The 19,012-nt window shown below is 36.9% G+C and overlaps 3 protein-coding genes across 3 annotated transcripts; 1 reads left to right on the forward strand and 2 right to left on the reverse strand.

Annotated features, from left to right (window-relative positions):
- LOC109949554 (putative two-component response regulator ARR21) lies at positions 1,469-4,972 on the reverse strand. Its single transcript, XM_020565465.1, has 6 exons — positions 3,954-4,972; positions 3,722-3,859; positions 3,526-3,602; positions 1,836-2,771; positions 1,658-1,722; positions 1,469-1,550 (listed from the first exon to the last, which is right to left on the reverse strand). Exons 1-6 carry the CDS (start codon positions 4,243-4,245, stop codon positions 1,505-1,507), a joined length of 1,554 nt encoding a protein of 517 aa, XP_020421054.1. The 5' UTR covers positions 4,246-4,972; the 3' UTR covers positions 1,469-1,504.
- On the forward strand, positions 13,546-14,523 carry LOC18773913 (metallothionein-like protein type 2). Its single transcript, XM_007207331.2, has 3 exons — positions 13,546-13,703; positions 13,860-13,940; positions 14,059-14,523. Exons 1-3 carry the CDS (start codon positions 13,636-13,638, stop codon positions 14,150-14,152), a joined length of 243 nt encoding a protein of 80 aa, XP_007207393.1. The 5' UTR covers positions 13,546-13,635; the 3' UTR covers positions 14,153-14,523.
- On the reverse strand, positions 14,381-18,893 carry LOC18774290 (kinesin-like protein KIN-10B). Its single transcript, XM_020567496.1, has 13 exons — positions 18,501-18,893; positions 18,218-18,386; positions 17,466-17,856; positions 17,140-17,345; positions 16,734-17,044; positions 16,591-16,654; positions 16,277-16,358; positions 15,865-16,142; positions 15,740-15,786; positions 15,611-15,632; positions 15,461-15,523; positions 15,345-15,383; positions 14,381-15,250 (listed from the first exon to the last, which is right to left on the reverse strand). Exons 1-13 carry the CDS (start codon positions 18,719-18,721, stop codon positions 15,158-15,160), a joined length of 1,986 nt encoding a protein of 661 aa, XP_020423085.1. The 5' UTR covers positions 18,722-18,893; the 3' UTR covers positions 14,381-15,157.

Below are 19,012 nucleotides of genomic sequence, written 5' to 3' on the forward strand. Positions count from 1 at the left end.
GAAAACAGCTGATCCCCATTACGATTACCAAGCGTTCGTTGCTGGCGCGGAAAGTTAGCTAGATTATTGTTCAATAGGCTCGACTGCCCCGAACGAATAAGTGGAGCGTGGATGGAGCCGTGGCTGTTGGAAGCAGCAGCAGTAAGAGGTGGGGTGCTTCCAATTCCAGCTGATGGTTGAACTTGAAATGTAGAGCCAATTGATGTTTCCATTTGCTGTTGGTTCAGGAGCTGTGAGTGAGGTTGGTCTCGTTCGTTATTGTTGAAGACTAGTTCTGGGTGGCCACATGCGAAGCTTGACCTGCTCAACCTCTCAAGCTTGTCTTCGTCCCTCGCCGCAGCTTCCTTCTCCTTCAAGAATAAACGATACTTCTAGAAATTCATATACGTGCGCAAACCATCATTAACTAACAAACATCTATACTAGCATATCCATATACATTTGAGGTTTCTTCAACCTGTACTTGGTTCGCAGCAGGGTCCTGCACTTCAACTTGATAAGGAAGTTGATCGTGACCTCCATCTTGTTGCCACACACATTGAAATAAACAATTTTGTGGAGAGAGAGAGAGAGAGCTGAAATAATATATATTAGCAAGAATGAAAGAAAATCATAAATTTCTGGTGCATATGTACCTGAGAAGGAGGTTGACAGTTGTCCTGCTCATCCGTGAAAAGAGAATCGGGCTTCATGTAGATATCATGAAGATACCTATTGGAATTTTCAACATTTCCTCCTCCAACATTGATATTTAGCAGACCACATTGGTCATTAAAATTCCCTTCTGGGGGTGGCAACACTGGAACATTTTGTTGCGGATCAAGATCACCTTTGTTGTCAGGCAAATTTGGAGGGAACTGGTATGCAGAACTAGCACCAGTCTCAAAACCAGCAGAACACAACGACTGCCAATCAACTTCGCATTGATTTACATCGTTAAAATGAGACCACAAGTTATGAAAGCTCGAAGACATTGGAGTTAAATTCGAACCGTTCTGATTTACTGATGTAGCAAGGTTGTAGCTGAATGGGTTATTGGTCCCTGGCTGGCTTTGTAGTGGGTATACTTGCATCAGATTATTTTTCCCAATATTATTGTTGGTAAGTCCCACATTATTCATTGGGTCAAAAGACATACCTCCATTTTCAAAATTGTTACTCAGTTGTTGCATTTCAAAAGCTGCCGGGCGGTTTTCTTGAATAAACAGCTGATCCCCATTACGATTACCAAGCGTTCGTTGCTGGCGCGGAAAGTTAGCTAGATTATTGTTCAATAGGCTCGACTGCCCCGAACGAATAAGTGGAGCGTGGATGGAGCCGTGGCTATTGGAAGCAACAGCAGTAAGAGGTGGGGTGCTTCCAATTCCAGCTGATGGTTGAACTTGAAATGTAGAGCCAATTGATGTTTCCATTTGCTGTTGGTTCAGGAGCTGTGAGTGAGGTTGGTCTCGTTCGTTATTGTTGAAGACTAGTTCTGGGTGGCCACATGCGAAGCTTGACCTGCTCAACCTCTCAAGCTTGTCTTCGTCCCTCGCCGCAGCTTCCTTCTCCTTCAAGAATAAACGATACTTCTAGAAATTCATATACGTGCGCAAACCATCATTAACTAACAAACATCTATACTAGCATATCCATATACATTTGAGGTTTCTTCAACCTGTACTTGGTTCGCAGCAGGGTCCTGCACTTCAACTTGATAAGGAAGTTGATCGTGACCTCCATCTTGTTGCCACACACATTGAAATAAACAATTTTGTGGAGAGAGAGAGAGAGAGCTGAAATAATATATATTAGCAAGAATGAAAGAAAATCATAAATTTCTGGTGCATATGTACCTGAGAAGGAGGTTGACAGTTGTCCTGCTCATCCGTGAAAAGAGAATCGGGCTTCATGTAGATATCATGAAGATACCTATTGGAATTTTCAACATTTCCTCCTCCAACATTGATATTTAGCAGACCACATTGGTCATTAAAATTCCCTTCTGGGGGTGGCAACACTGGAACATTTTGTTGCGGATCAAGATCACCTTTGTTGTCAGGCAAATTTGGAGGGAACTGGTATGCAGAACTAGCACCAGTCTCAAAACCAGCAGAACACAACGACTGCCAATCAACTTCGCATTGATTTACATCGTTAAAATGAGACCACAAGTTATGAAAGCTCGAAGACATTGGAGTTAAATTCGAACCGTTCTGATTTACTGATGTAGCAAGGTTGTAGCTGAATGGGTTATTGGTCCCTGGCTGGCTTTGTAGTGGGTATACTTGCATCAGATTATTTTTCCCAATATTATTGTTGGTAAGTCCCACATTATTCATTGGGTCAAAAGACATACCTCCATTTTCAAAATTATTACTCAGTTGTTGCATTTCAAAAGCTGCCGGGCGGTTTTCTTGAATAAACAGCTGATCCCCATTACGATTACCAAGCGTTCGTTGCTGGCGCGGAAAGTTAGCTAGATTATTGTTCAATAGGCTCGACTGCCCCGAACGAATAAGTGGAGCGTGGATGGAGCCGTGGCTGTTGGAAGCAACAGCAGTAAGAGGCGGGGTGCTTCCAATTCCAGCTGATGGTTGAACTTGAAATGTAGAGCCAATTGATGTTTTCATTTGCGGTTGGTTCAGGAGCTGTGAGTGAGGTTGGTCTCGTTCGTTATTGTTGAAGAGTAGTTCTGGGTGGCCACGTGCGAAGCTTGACCTGCTCAACCTCTCAAGCTTGTCTTCGTCCCCCGCCGCAGCTTCCTTCCCCTTCAAGAATATACGATACTTCTGGAAATTCATATACGTGCGCAAACCATCATTAACTAACAAACATCTATACTAGCATATACATATACATTTGAGGTTTCTTCAACCTGTATATTTTCCGTTTTTGTTTTTTTGTTTTTGGTTGAGACCTCAAAAAGTGTTCTGGGACGCCGGGGGTTAATTTTCAAAGTCAATGAAGACTAGAACTTTTTCCTGGTTTAAATTAAATGACTAGTGGACTCTCTGTTTCATTCATGTTAAACTGATGTTCCCTTTTATGGAAATCCATAGGAACTTTCGTAATTATTTTGACCACACATGCATGCAACCGTGCCGTAATCAAAGTTTCAAAGAGCCGTTACCAAGTAAATTACGAGGATGAATAAAAAAAGATAAGAAAAACTTAATGACTCAGAAATTATCCAGAAGATGATTGGTTTGGCACTTCAAAATAATTAATGTGTTTTTTTTTTAAAAAATAAAAATATATTTTTATCATTTGCCTTGATTTTGTTTTGCTATAGTTGAATTTTTACGAGGGAAGCTTTCTTTTGGAAATAACATGCTCAGTTAAGGAGTAATTTCCATATCCATGAATAGGGAAAGATATACATTTGAAAAGTTTCTTTTTCTTTTTGTAAGTTTTTATTTTTTATACAAGTTTTTAAACAAATGCAACTTGCAAAATTACTAAATATTTTTACTCCTAATATATGAAAGGAAGTAACATAAAATTAGGTAGTAACTCCATTAGTCTAATTGAATATTAACAAACCTGCAAATGACTAGCCACATTTTTTGTTGTTAAGTCTGGCTCATTCATGAACTCGATAATTCTCTTTGGGGTAGCGTCTGCAAGAACCCAAAAGGAAAAGAAAAACAAGAGGATGCAAATATTATTTAGATTGAAACACATATGATTAGAAAGGAAAAGAGAGTTAAGATGATTGGAAATAGGAAATTCCACGTACTGCCCAAGCCAATCTGTGTGATTGCCAGCATAAACTTTTCTCCAAGTGATTTTTTCCACTCGCATCTCTTCTTCCTTGGGGCAGCCGTACGTTCTTCATCATCGCCATGGCTGTCCCAATTTCCATTTCCGAAGCCACCTTCTCCAATAATGGTAGAAATTATTAAGAGACTCAAGTGAAGAAAAACAGAGAGAGAGAAAAAAGAAAAAACAAATGTGGCTTGGAAACTTACCAATTGCGCAAGAGGCAGAGGCAGAGGCAGAGGCAGAGGCAGAGGCAGAGGCAGAAGCAGAGGCATCACGTCCTATACGGTAAGCATAAATGCTTTGAAGGCAGAGAATGGGAACACAGAACAGAAGAGCAACGATTAAAACTGAAGCAGGGGCAGAGGCAGAGGCAGAAGCAGAGACATCACGTCTTATACGGTGAGCATCACGTACTATACGGTAAGCATAAGTGCCTTGAAGGCAGAGAATGGGAACAAAGAACAGAAGAGCAACGATTAAAACTGACTTGGAAGCCATTGTAGGGTATAATATTACTGAAATGGGAAATTGGGGCTGCACCCTTCACACCCAGTAGTGTCAACCAGGCGGACAGAGATGCAAATTGAAATCTTAAAACCTGACCAAAGACCAGCGCGTCTCTCTTAAATAGTAGCAAATTTCCTTTTCTAAAATCTCCATAGATTATTTCGTCCCAAAAAAAAAAAAAAAAAATCTCCATAGATTATAGGGATAATGACAAAAGATAAACCATAATCAGATATATTGGTAACATGAAAGTACCCAATTGCCCTTCATATAAATACATATGCATTGACCCTTCATCCCAAATCTTGCTCAGGCTGCAGGCATGACTTCATAGAAAACAGAGAGAGAAGCGGGCACGGCACTATTATGTGGGTTTCAGAAAATAAATACGACAATATTCTTGTCGTAATGTACGGCTGATTCCAAAATTTGGGGGATCTATGGGAATATTTTAAAAAACATTATTCAAATGACTATCTGAGGGAGTCAAGATCTGGCGGGAGAAAAAAAAGGAAAAAAAAAAAATGAAGATGAAATAAAATAAATTCTTTCACGTCTGCTGCTGTATGCTAGAACTGTCAACGGATTATCAGATCCATTTACAAATGAGTAATACACATAAAGATAAAGATAAGAGAGAGTTCATAGTGGGTTTGGTGAAGGAGGCCCATTCTGAAAATTTCTCATTGTGTTCTAATTTTGTATATTCTAAGAAGAATAAAAAATGAAATTGAAGTTGAAAATTAAAATTGATACAGTAATAAACTTAATATCAAATTTTCTATACGATTCAAAGCTTTCCAAAAACCAATCTGACTATCTTGCAGAATTGGAACATTACTGTTGCTGGTTTTCGTGGGAGTTGGTATCGTTTTCTCCAAAATTATCTAGTACGTTGGCGGTACCAGTGCTGCCATTCATCCAAGGGCTGATATTGCACTCTAAAAATCAAGGGTTGAGATTGAAATTAGGAAAAGAAAGGGTAGACTCACCTTTGCAGCCTGTTCCGAAAACGGTCGGGAGGACTTTTTCCTTACCTGAAATTAAATCATACAAGTATCAGAGTGAGGAATCTTCCGATGTCTTTTCTTCTGGAGCTGCAACACGGTTTGCTGTGGATGGCAGGGCAAGCAGAAGAAGTAGCTTTGATGAACAAAATAGTCTAGACGGGATCCCTATAGGTTCAGAAAATCATTTGCAGCTAGATGCTCCTGTAGAAAGTAAGGCAGAAAACTTGGCTGAAGTTGGTGAGTTAAAGGTGGCATCAACATCAGTTGCAAATAATGAGGCAAGTGCTATGGTGGATTCGATTTTTGATGATATTGGAAACCTAACAGCAGGGAACAAAATGCTGGGCCTAGAAGTGAGTCCATTATTAATCATGCAGATCCATTTCCAATCTCTGTGCCTGACTTCACTGTTTCCCTATCTGAAGGTTTGTGTTTTCATTTTTCATCAATAAGTTTTACTTCAATGTTTACATCATCTCAAACCAAGTGCATGCATTCTTCAAAACCTTAAATTTTTAACAACCAGTTTAGGTCCGGTTCGGTTCTGGTTTTTCATGCTTTGAACCGTCCTGCCGTGGCCGGACGGCCGTGAATCGAAGAGAGAGAGGGACGGTATCGGGGGAGAGAGAGAGAGAGCTGAGCGTGCCCAGGAGAGAGAGGTTTCTTGATTTTCTAAAACCAACTTTGAATTATTTATGGCTATGCCACTGAGATATTTTTTTATCGTAACTTCTTCGTTATGACTCTGATTCGAGCTCATTACGTGTCTATGGACTCGTCTCGACGTGCTCTATACAACGGTCCAATTAAAATTTTTAAATTTCTTCCCGATCAAAAAGTCAACTTTCATCCTAATAAAATATTCTAGAGGCAAAATAGTCTGTTTCCATAGTAAATTTATAATTAAATATTAATTTAGGTTCGGGTTGTTACATATGACAGTGGCATCTGCTGCAAGAAGTTTTTCCAAATTAACATTATTAAAATCTTACTTGCCAACCACCATGGCTCAAGATAGGTTGAATGGACTAGCAATATTGTCTATTGAAAGGAATATGTTAGAAAATATTAAATATGATAATATAATAATTGATGATTTTGCTTCTAAAACTGCAATAAGAAGATATTTTAAATGATATTTTGTTATTTTATGGGTGCATATGGTGGTAGTTTGCTATGATTAATTGTGGAAGATATTGGTGGTGCAGCATGTAAACACTTGAGAGTTAATTTGTTGTTGAATGTAATGTTTTTGATGTAGAGTACTCTTTTTCCTTCGTTTGGAATTTCATTGAATTTTCCTCAAACAAGGTTTTAATGAGACCCAAAATTGTTCTTCATTGCCTTTTGTACACTCTTCTAATTTTAATAAAATTAATTATTTGATAAAAATAAAATATATAATTATTAATTTATGTATAAAGGGCGCACTCTTAGGAGGGTGTATTCAATTAAGATTTTAAAAGAATTAAATGGAGTTATAAAGTTTATAGAGTTGAATATATTTCAATTGATTTCTATAAACTCCACATAGAGTTTGATTGATTTCCTAAATTGATTTTAATGGTATTTGTTAGATTTTTATCACAGATTTTAAAATTGTTTATTAGAGTTCTAAAATGTTTATTTTCTTTTTCTTTTTTTTTTCTTTTTTGGGGCTGATTATCGTTTTTCTAAATTTTCAAAAGAGAAAATTACCTTTACAAAAACATTTTGTAAAGAACGTCCAAACCATATACTCTAGCATCAGTATCATCACCAAGTCCAATTGAGTTTTTCCCAGCAGCTGTTCCATTGCCAATTGCAATTACCAAATCCTCATAGTCAGCAAATGTATCTCTTTGAAGATGCACTTGACTTGGATGAGACTAGCAAAAACCAAATAATAATAATAATTAGTTAATTCATTAATTAATAACGTGCAAAAAGTACGAAAGTGAAAGTTATCATTATAAATTAATACTTAACAAAATTTAAATCTTACCTTAAAGTAATCTTGCCATACTTCTTCAGTAATTGTGAATTTCTTTGAGACAGAGTTCCACCCAAATCCAGAACTATGACGCATATTGGGTAAAACTGTGATATCTTATCTTAAACCATTTCAGACAGCTCTAATATTGATGATAAGTTTTTTGGCATCCAAGTTTTGCATTAAGAACAGGAAGTATCTTTCTTTCTACTATTTGCTTGCTTAGTAAACTATTAGAATCGCGCCATCCATGGTTGGCAGCATCAACCATTAGTTCTAACAGCATATTGCTTTCTTTCGAGATCTATGGGTTATAAGGTGTTTTTCCTTTTCCTTGTTTTGGAATGGACTAAATATATATAGATATTGTACAAAACAAAACAAGACAAAAAGAAAAAAGGATGACTATAGATCGATGAAGAAGGCTATCATCTATATGATATGATGTACAGCAACCAAAATAAAATAAAATAACAGCAACTAAAAATAATAATAATAACAGCAACAACAAAAAATTAATAATAACAGCAACCCTAAACCTTATATATGATAATATAGAATAATAATACACCTAAACTTTTACAAACTTTTTTAAAATCTGAATTGAATACATCCAAACTTTTAAACTCTTTTAAACTCTTTTAAAATCTTAATTGAATACATCCCCTTAGACTTTTGCTCTGGCTCTTTGACTGTCTTCATCTCTTCTTCTTTCTTCAAAGTCCGTCTCCTCCTCGTTTTGCATTCTATATCTTATTCTGAACCAGTTTTTCCAATACCATGTAAGTTTCTTTGTATTTGCAAATTGTTTCGTGTATCTGCTGACAACTTGCTTTTGAATTTGAAAAACGCTTTTTAACTTTTCATATTGGCTTTGAGGATTGATCTTCCTCTTATATCTGAAAAATGATGTCTGCCATATTTTATTTGAGCTTAAATTTAGTTCATCAATCATGAATAGTGTCATGTGCCCATTGCTATAGCTTTTCCTAATTCTGAAATATTTTAGAAATTTTCATCAAAGCACCAGACCCCCACTGTGATCCTTTTCTCCCTCAAGTGAATTTAATCTCAATCTGTATGTGCCCATCTACTTAATTACTTGATCTATTGACCCAAAAAAAAGAAGTATTCGCAGATAAAATTGGAGTATCCTCATGAAGTGCTGACTTTTATATCTGGGTGTTATGTGCATTACTAGGGATACAGTTTATTTGTTAAAGTTCCTTAGTGAAATAGTATATGCAATTGTACATAGGCTACGCAAGAATTCACTCGTATACAATTATGGTTAATTGCATGAAGGTTCACAATATGATACTTCAGTTTATGCGCAATTGCATACAGTTTATGCAATTTTTGACACCATATACAAAATTCCATATTGTCAACTAGAATTGCACACAAATGCTACGAAATTATATATAGGAATATTCAATTGCATATTGTAAAATAAGAATTGCATACATGCACTATCAAATTACATAGGTATATGCAATTGCATGACATTGACTACAACTGCAAGTTCAACAATGTTTTAGGCTTTTGTCCATGCTACAAAAGATGAAATACGTGATATATGCCTATAAACACCATTCAACATGAGATTATCAATTGGATTGGATATATAGAGAACTTTCATATTTCCACATTATTTCTTATACGATCTTAATCATAGGATTATCAATTGGGTATTGATCATCCGCAAAGACTGGTTTACACTATATTGACATGACTGTGAGGATAACTAGTCTCAAGTCATTAAGTGTAGAGACACTAAGATTAGTGTGTAGATGCTTAAAGAGATAAATACACTGACCAAGAAACTTTATTTATCAATCAAACGATACCTTTTACATTACGAACGACAAAGAGTCATTCGTGATGTAAATGGACTTGTTCGTTAGGTAAATTGCTTGACGAACACGATAGTCTACTTTGAGAACGTAAGATGTTCATTTGTTGAGTAAAAGTGGTCATTCCTTGTGTAAATTGACAAAGAGACCTTATTTAACAATCCAACGATACATTTTATACTACGAACGACAACAAGTCATTCGTAAGGTAAATAGCCTCATTCATTAGGTAAATTACTCAACGAACCTGGTATTTTACTCCGAAAACGTAAGGTGTTCGTTTATTAAGTAAAATTTATTGTTCCTCATGCAAATTGATCAAGAAACCTTATTTACCATTCCAACGATACCTTCTTGGCTAGCTTTTGTTCATGTTGCAGGCTTTTGTTCTTGGTTCACTGCAATTCCCCAGCATCATTTTGGTGCCCGGCCTTGGCCCAGGGCCCAATTGTATAATAGGCACAAAATTTTCTCCTCAGACCATTATGTATTTGCCAAACAAAAATAAAAAAGAACACGTATAAGAAAAAACTCCACGTATTATACATAGGAAGCGTGCTCTTGAGAAGGGCTATCGACGCACTCCTACTCCTTTTTAATTTTTATTTTATTTTTGTGTTTGAATTTGATTTTAATGTCTTCACCAAAAGCAAGATCACATTTGCTTTGCATCCAAATACCAAACTCTCATATAAGTCGCTCGCAGCCGTCATGTCCTTGGCCTCTCTGTATCAAAAGTTATAGGTAACTGAAGAATATTTTTGAAATAATTTATTCAGATGAACAAGATATATCATTCTTATTATCTCTCTTTTTCTTTCTTCTCCCAATTTTCTCTCTTCTTTTGCCCCAAATCATCATCTAATCAGCTGTTTTTATTTGATTGTGTTGATATAAATTAACAATTAGTTACATTAATTCTATAGGGACACTAACTTAAATTTTCGCCTGGGGCCTTATAAAACTCACGACCGGCTCTGGTGGAGGGTGAAAGCTGCAGAACAAAGTCATGCTTGTATTGGGAAGAAGCATCAAGCAATGCAATGCAATGCATGTGCCTGAACAAAAGATAAAGAAAAACTGATGGACTCTACGAGGCGCGTCTACATCAAAAGTGATATTCCACAATCCACAGCAAACGGACGACCGGAATTTGGGGGCCACCACAGTAAACTTAGCATCACTGACACTGAGAAAGGACGTGGGCCCAACTGTTGCATAATCCTGTTTGATGGACCGTCCCAAATGTTACAAAAAGAGAGACGTATGGAGCTCCACCACTGACCGGTATTGGAGCCCATGTGCTGTACCCTCTAGGTTGTAAATAAATACCATGAGTGGATTGCAAGTAATATTGGAAAATACAATTTATTCTTAATTACTTAAGCTATAAATTTTTTAAATCGAGACCGCAATTTTAAAAGAGTGCCATATATATAATTATAGAAGCAAAATGTTACTTGAGCTACAAATTCTTTGAACTGAGAGGCTGCAATCTTACGAGAGTGCCATATATGTAATCCTAGAAGCAAAGACTAGCACCCATTATTTTATCAAACTGATTGATGGAATCCTTGAATTGGTTCTTTTCCTGGTCTCTTAGACAAACTTAAAGTAGTGGTGATTTTACACAAGATACTTGTTCCTCTAATTGTTTAATTGTTTACTATGCAATGTTTCAAAAGTGAGAATGATAGAGAGTGCAAATATCTTATCTATTCTAGCCTTTTGGTACATGAGGGGACATTGTTTCACAACTTTGCTTTCGAGAACGCACATGAACGGCTGATAATTGAGCCTTGTACAATAATTTAAAATGTCCCATTTGGTAAAGTACAAAAATCATCAATACCCACCTCCAAAATAGATGCTGTGTTGAAGAACCCACCACAATATATCATTGTTATAGTAGGATAAACTACTTAATACTCTGAACCATCATCACGCTTGTTAAAATCTCCACTCAGAATTAATTTTTCAGCTAATTTAGTCTTTGTATTAAATTTATTCACTAATTTCATCGTTACCGTTAGCTTTTTCACAATTCTATCCAAATGCCCATAAGGGTAAATTTGACATTTTACAAAGTATTGTATTAAGAAAAAAAAGGAAAATGTAATATAATATATTTAAAAGGTATAGCCGGGCGGCTATACTAGCATCCCTTATCCTCACTTCTCATTCCACGTTCAGACCCACGACAGCCCCAAATTGAGAGAGAGAGAGAGAGAGAGAGAGAGAGAGAGAGAGAGAGGTAGTCTGGTGGGCTTTTATGTGGGGCTGCCGTTGGGTGTGTAGGGGGTGGGGAGGGATGTGGAACAACCATAAGAGAAGAAAGAGAATGTTTGAAAGGGGAATCAATGGGGGAAGACCAATTATTGCAGATTTGATTCCTCATCAGTGACAGGATTGCAGATCTGGGAAAAAAAACTTTGATGAGGGTTTGTGTCCAAAGCTTTGATGCATATCTGGGTTACAGATTTGTTTTCATTGTTGCTTTCTTTGGCCTAGTTTTGGTTCTTTTTTTGTTTTTCTCGAACTTTTGGCTGTTTACAGAGAGAGAGGAGAGACGAAGAAGAAGGATCAAGAGATTTGGGTTGCAGGGTTGGCATGTGCCATTCACGTGGTGTTTTTAATAGAGATTTGGATGGAAATTGCCAAAAACTAAAGGTGGGGGTAAATTGGCCATAAAATTTAGTACAAGTGCTAAATCAGCCGAAAAATTAATTTATGATGTAGATTTTAACTAGCGTGATAATTCAGGAAGTTATTCGACAGTTTACCATTTATAATATCAAACAATAAAAGACTATTCACTTAAATTGAAGAGTCGTGTTATCATCAAACATCTATGCACACGTAAACAATTTCCTCAACTGACTTACAAAATGATTATGATCAAGTCACAACATCTAGTGATGAGCATAATCGCAACTGAATCCTACCGCATCATAACTTATAAGTTGGTGACAAAAATTGGTTACAATGTATGCTTTCAAGGACTGAGACTTGATATTAGGGTTAGGTAACAAGTCATTCTCAGTGAACATATTGAGGGGGCCTAAAGAGTCAACACATAGACTTCAATTAAGTTGACTAGTATTGCTTCATTAATGCAACAGATTGGCATGGTCCAGCGTGTGCCCTTTCGATGCATTTCTTTCTCATCTTTAAACCTCTCTTTTTCAGCTTTCTTCACCTCCTCTTTACTTCACTTGATTACAATTTATTTAGTACTAGGATATATATATATATATATATATGATTTGTTCGTGCATGTCACGCCCACATGGAGCTCGTCTTAATGAAAAACATAATCCCACTAATTAGGCATTGCCTCAAATCCAAGCAAACCTTTCAGGGAAGTCAAGCCAACCTTGGCCATTAGTTCTTGACGTCAATTATTGCTTGCATCAAAGCATAAATGATATAGTTTGGGTTGGCACAAACCTAAACCACAAAGGATTTTTTTACCCAAAAAAATCTACCAAGGGATTTGGGATCATTTGGTATTGCTTCTCCAAGAAGCACTTGTGCTTATAAGCGTTTTTATTATAATAATGTAGAGATTTTCATAAGAAATTCAAGTATTTCTCTAAAAAAATACTTCTATGATTCATAAGAATTTCTAAATTTTTTTGTTAACATTGTTAATAGCGTTTTTGGTTATCAAAAAATACTTTTAATCCTTCTAAAAGTGCTCCCAAACATGCCATTTTATTCACCTTATTGTGTAATTTTCAAAACTTGAATTCATATTACTTATGTAATAAGTTATGCAACGTGCATCAACTATTAACTCAATTGTTCACTGAAAATAGAGATAAAAGGTGCTTAGAGTTATTGGTACTGAATATGGGACGATGATTTTATTTCGTTTATCATGGTAATTTTCTTTTCTGTGCTATGAATGATATCTGTGATGGCTATTTTACCGCCCCACATTAGCTATTTTATTTTCTATAATCATGCTGGATAATATAGAATTCCAGCTGTTGTTATAGGTTTTAAAAAAAAAAAAGCAAAGATATTTTCAAGGATTTATAATTTACTATATTTTCCATATACTCAAATACTAATGTAATGCGCAGATAGGATCACACGTATATGATTGATCATTGAGGAGGTAAGCCATGATGGCACGTAACAGGCATGCACATATATCATCTCCATCAGAACCGTTGATCACAATTTGATCTTACCCATCAGCAATCTGACGGTGGAGAAACTTAAAGGAAGAGGTACAGTTCTAGAAGACACGAGAAACACCCACCCTAATTATGTAGGCATAAAGACGGGAGGGAAAACCGACAGATACGTGGAAGAAAATAGGCATAAAGGGATTGGACCGATATGCATGGATAGACATGACGTATGATCATGCCACGTGTACGGTGCACATAACCCCATTCTCTCTCCTCCCCTGCACTATAAATTGAGGGCATGGCCTTCCTATAACTCGTTCAAAACAGAGTTGGTGTTTATTTGGTTAATAGCAACTTAATCTTAAATTTCAGTTGTGATTTTTTATCTCATTCTAAAAATGTCGTCGTGCTGTGGAGGCAAATGTGGTTGCGGGGCTGGCTGCAAGTGCGGCAGCGGCTGTGGAGGGTAAGTTTCTGTCTGTTTTCCTGGAAACAAGAAAACTTTCCCAGAAATTTTTTCTGCTCTGTTTTTTCTCTTTCTTTTTTTGTTGTCTTTAAATCAGGCCCTGATCAAATTTTTTATCATTTTTCATTATGTGGGTGTTTATGAATCTTCATGCAGGTGCGGGATGTACCCTGATATTTCCATGGAACAGAGCACCACAACTGAGACCCTTATAATGGGGGTTGCACCTCAAACCTCGTATGTATTTTGTCACATCCATGAAATTCCATATGATACTTTTTTACACTTTTCTCATTTGAAGATTTTGTGGTAATTTTTTTGCTAATTAATTTGTAATTGGGTTTTTAATCTGCAGTCATTTTGAGGCTTCTGAGATGGGTGTTGTTGCTGAGAATGGATGCAAGTGTGGAGACAACTGCACCTGCAACCCCTGCAAGTGTGGAAAGTGAAAGAAAAATGACAGCTTTTGAAGAAGAGGATGATGGACTTCTAATATAGTAGCAAGTAATCTATGCGTGTGTGGTTTTTATGATCCAAAATACCAAGTTTGTGTGTTTTAGGAACCGAGTTAGGAACTAAGTTTTAGAATAAAGTGGTCATGGCCCGGCTCTTTGCAGATCCTTCTAGGCTAGGATCTGATAAGGGTGATCCTAGGCATGCCTGCTTGTGTCTGTTTTCATTGCACAAAAGTAGTATCTATATATGTATGTGGGTTTGTGAGGTGTTTGTTGATTGGTGGATCATATTTTATGTAATTGTGAGAGGGGATAAAGAGTTTTTAATGTTATGAATGAAAACTAGCTCCTTTATTTTACTTTAATTTGTGGGATTAATTATGGTTTTGGTGATAATGGTGACATCTTTGTGCATTATTTAAGGATTTGCAAAAGACAACACGGCAGGTCAACAAGATATCATACTTATCTAGAAGAGATTTCAATGTACATGCGCTAACAAGACCTTGAACTTATCTGGAAGAAATTTCAATTAAGTTTTAAGTATGTACTAATCAAACAAATTATTTAAGGATTTGTAACCCAACAAAATAATATGAAAGTAGTGGACTATCTATACTTTTTCGTGAGAAAAGTAGAATTCTACTCTCATGTTTTTTTTTTTGTCTTCTGTAATTGATAGATTATTGAGAACAGCCTCCTCAATGCCAAAAGAACACTTTCACCCACTTTCACCCATCTGTCAATGGCAAAACTAGATAAGATTGCAAGCAAGTTGTAGATTTGGGCATAACTGAGCGGATAAGTGCTTAGAGCGGATGCGTTCAATGTTAGAATATCGCTTGTATATGAAAAATAAAAATAAAAGATTGCTAGGCTGAAATTAATCTGTCTACACAAATCCAACACAGGGTCTTTTTTAGTCTTACAAGGACACGTAATTCACATCAATATGGAATCTGATGAGCTAATTGTACAGACTCTGCTTCATAATGCTTACTACTTGACATGTGAAATCTCTGAGCAACTGGGAGTTGCGTTTGTTTGCTTATCAAATACTCCTACCGCAGCTTTATTAAACAGGTTAACAATCTGTTAAACAAAATTTAAAAGTAGATTAGCATCTAAATACATCATTTAATGGAAAAAGTTTTGACTCGAATGTAAAACTATCTTTTAGGTTCACCTGCTTAGATGAGAGACCTATTTTCTCCAAATCGCTCAGCTGAAACATGACATATTCAACTTCAGAATTACTGTGTTAAATGTAATTCAAAGTTCATTTCACTGAGTTTTGCTTACCGATTTTAAAGGGCTCGTTTCTCTGAGCTCAACTATGTATTCAGCCATTTTGACACCTATTCCCTGAAGGATACACAAAAGAGAGAGAATTTCAGAAGGCAGCAAATCAGTTTTAAGAACACAAATATGTGCTGTTTGTTTGACATGAACCTTCAACTCCAGTAGCTCCTCCCTGCAATTAACAAAAAAACAGTCAAATTTCATTTGTACAATTGAGTGTTTAAAAAAAATTGAAAGAAATGAAAATGAGGATATTTTGAAAAGACAATGAACCGTTACCTGTTGGCTGTATTCAAGAAATCAATATACTCTTTAAGCAGGACGTTCTGTGAAATAAGAAACAGAGAGATGAGGATCACATATTCAACAGCTTAAACTTATGGAGTTAAAAGTAACAATTGTACCTTTAAGTTTGACCCACAAGCAGTGAATTTATGAAGTGGGGTGCGTGTTTTTTGACTTCTATTGTTCCTCTCCGGAGGAGTTTTTGGAGTCTCTGGCTCAAAGAGAAGGGTGCAATCTCCATTTGTGAATAAGGGTTCAATGAGGGGCTTTTGCTTTATATTGGTGTTGAGAGGAGAGAGAGCTTTTCTTAAGGAACTTCGTAGTGTGCTTTTCCTCTCACTGACAGGTGATGAGTCGAAATTGTTGGCAGAGCTTTCCTCCTGGTTTGATGCCTCACCTATGCAGATATCAATATAGAAGCTATTAATATTTCAAATAACTAAACATGCAAAAATAAGACAACCATTCAATTTGTTCAGGGTATTTGAAGCAGCATAGCAAGTAAACAATTCATGCATAGCTGAAAAATACCGGGTAAACTTGTATTTGATTCCAATACAGATTCACCAGCTACAGCATTGCCCTCTTCTTTATCACCAGCTAATTGCAGACTCTGAAAAGCAATTCAGACTCATAAATACAATGACATATAATATGAAGCGCAAGATAACTAACTTGGAATGCATTTAGTAGCCTTTCATTCCCATGTGGAGCTACTAAACTAGAACTTTTTTCTAAGTTGTTAGCCAATTATAATTCCCAATAATGTGAAAACCACAGTTACACAATACATGATAGAATGAGAATGATAATCAATGGGAGTTTCCTTATTAAATAGTAATTACCTCCAAATTAGAATCTACGGTGCTTTCATTATAGAAAATGTTCCTGAAAGGCACAGTGATTATCCTGCAAAAAATTTTAACCAATCAGGCAAGAGAGAGTAGTACATAGCATAAGGATGTTCCATTCAACTAGTTACTTGTACCTTTCTTTGGCATTACAGGTGCTTCTGTTAGTCAAAACCTTGGCTTTCACAGAGCTGAGGTTGATGGTGGGTTTCTTGACATTGGCAAAAGAACTTGGAGTTTTCCCCAACAAGGGAGAATTGAATGCTTGAATTCTTTGTGCACTCTTTGTCTTTCCTCTTGATTCAAGCCAAGCACGAAGTTTGGCTTCCATGTCAACTTTAACCTTTGGAGTCTCTTGCTTCTTAGCTGAACGAACAAAATTGGTGATGTGGCGTGACCGAGCTGCCAGGCTGACAGTATGAACAGACTCCGGGTACTCTCCTGGATTCTATTATCAAAGAAAAATGGATTACAAATAAACCACCGAAAAAAAAAATACAAGTGACAGGCCAGACCAAGGCATTGCTAACTCAAACTCCTTACCAAGCAAGCAACCATCAAAGCCTGACTCATCCCACCTAGTGAGTCTTGCAATATACGAGTCAATTTACTCTCCCTATAGGGAACTCGGGATAAGTTGTTGTTCAATGCATAAATGACATTAGACAAGGCAAACAAGGACTGGTTGATCTTTGCACTTTCTTGTAGACGAATCCCTTCGTTGCAAGTTCTTCGATTATCTTCATTGCCTGTTTGAAGTACACATGTGGATTAAATATGAGAAGACAAAAACCATAAACAAACTCAATTCCCTAGTGAATTTCACCTTACTTAAGCTACTGGAAAAAGGTTAGGAATACGAAAAAGACCTGCTAAGTCTATGAGATTCAACTTCCCAGTAACAGCCGCAGAACCATCATCCCAAGGAGTGGAAACGGCAATCACAAGGACCCCATGGCTCCTACTAGAAACATCATTCAGACCTGTATGTGCGATTCTCCGCCTCTGAATCCCACAAGAAAAAGCCTCATAAAACTCATCCATGGACTTTACAGGGACCCGAGAGAGTCCCCTAAGATGAATCTGCCCATCTTTGTCATCCAAAACCGCAATTTCCTTGGCTTTGATCTCTAACAGGTCATAACACCTGTCCATATAGACCTCGTAGTATGAAATTTCAACTGTGCTTCCTGTGCACTGGCACATAGACATGATTGTGGACATGGCCAGCGGCATTAGACCCGGCATCTCATCTGTGCCCTGACACATCAATCACATGCTGAATTAAATACTGCGGAAGAAAATTCTTCAAAACAAAGACTTGAAGCTGCATTTAGTTACTTGGGCAACACAAAAAAGTTTATAGACAACTCTACCATATAATTCAGAATTTTCATTTTCTTAAGGGAAAAGTAGAAATGAAGTTCAGTACTTCATTGATCCTAATACAAAGATTTGAAATTTTTTTGGGGCCAACCAATGCATTGAAGTTTCCACATTCATAGAAATGTCTATGATTAACCAAATTAATGCCCTCGTCAAACTTAAATGCCTTACTAATGAGGGAAAAAACACTGAACCCAACAAAACTTTCATCTTTTTGGATAAATCAAATTCAAACCTGCATAGTGTAAGTCTTTCCACTGCCGGTAGCTCCATAGGCAAACACCGTAGCATTGCAGCCATGAAAGAGTCCTGGAATCAAAGGGCTCACTTCTCTGTAGAAGATCCGACCAACATTGTTGTCCTCTTGGGCAAAGAAAGAGTCCAACCGGTAACACTCGTTTCGGCTACACCCAGAAAACCAAAAATAATCCATAATTCAAAACCCAGCTTCCAAAAAAAGATAAAAACCCAATAAATTTCTTCGAATTATCTGACAGAAAATTAAGAAAATCCCTCACCTTGATTCTTTATCTTTGAGATAAACAACCACTTCCTCAGTAGAAGACTCACATTCTTGTTCAATTACTGAAACACACGGCGTCTGATCTCCGTTATTGGCAGCGATCTCGTGGGGAAGAAAAGGACGAACCCTCACAATGACCCTGACCTTAGAACTTGAATTGGGGTTCATGGCTTTTGCTGGAGTTGCAGAACTATCTAGAACTAGACCACTCTCCATTACAGAAGAAAAATCTAGCTTGATTGAGCTTGAGAGAAAGAGAGAGACTGGGGAGTTGAATTTGCAGAGAGAGAGAGAGAGAGGAGGGAATTGTAACTGAAAGCAGTAGATTAGAGGGAAGAAGAAGGTGGTTTTGAAACTAATTGACAATACCGTTGGTAGAGACAGAACAAAAAAGCTTGGGCCTCGCTTTTCTAGTTTGAATTTGGATATGGGGAGCAAACTTGCCGTTGGGCCTGTGGGCCCCACTATTTTCTATATTATTAAGTGCGCCCCTATGGTCAAAATTTG

Source organism: Prunus persica, chromosome G6 (genome assembly GCF_000346465.2).
Source record: "Prunus persica cultivar Lovell chromosome G6, Prunus_persica_NCBIv2, whole genome shotgun sequence".
Classification (NCBI taxonomy): Eukaryota; Viridiplantae; Streptophyta; class Magnoliopsida; order Rosales; family Rosaceae; genus Prunus; species Prunus persica.

Coding starts and splice junctions, on each gene's coding strand:
- LOC18773913 (XM_007207331.2), top strand. CDS start 13,636: ATGTCGTCGTGCTGTGGAGGCAAATGTGGTTGCGGGGCTGGCTGCAAG. Junction 13,704..13,859: donor TGCGGCAGCGGCTGTGGAGG/GTAAGTTTCTGT, acceptor ATCTTCATGCAG/GTGCGGGATGTACCCTGATA. Junction 13,941..14,058: donor GGGGTTGCACCTCAAACCTC/GTATGTATTTTG, acceptor TTTAATCTGCAG/TCATTTTGAGGCTTCTGAGA.
- LOC18774290 (XM_020567496.1), bottom strand. CDS start 18,721: ATGGAGAGTGGTCTAGTTCTAGATAGTTCTGCAACTCCAGCAAAAGCC. Junction 15,787..15,864: donor CTTGTGGGTCAAACTTAAAG/GTACAATTGTTA, acceptor CTTATTTCACAG/AACGTCCTGCTTAAAGAGTA. Junction 15,384..15,460: donor AAACGAGCCCTTTAAAATCG/GTAAGCAAAACT, acceptor GTCATGTTTCAG/CTGAGCGATTTGGAGAAAAT.
- LOC109949554 (XM_020565465.1), bottom strand. CDS start 4,245: ATGGCTTCCAAGTCAGTTTTAATCGTTGCTCTTCTGTTCTTTGTTCCC. Junction 2,772..3,525: donor ATGTGGCTAGTCATTTGCAG/GTTTGTTAATAT, acceptor ATGAATTTCCAG/AAGTATCGTATATTCTTGAA. Junction 1,723..1,835: donor ACTGTCAACCTCCTTCTCAG/GTACATATGCAC, acceptor TGTGGCAACAAG/ATGGAGGTCACGATCAACTT.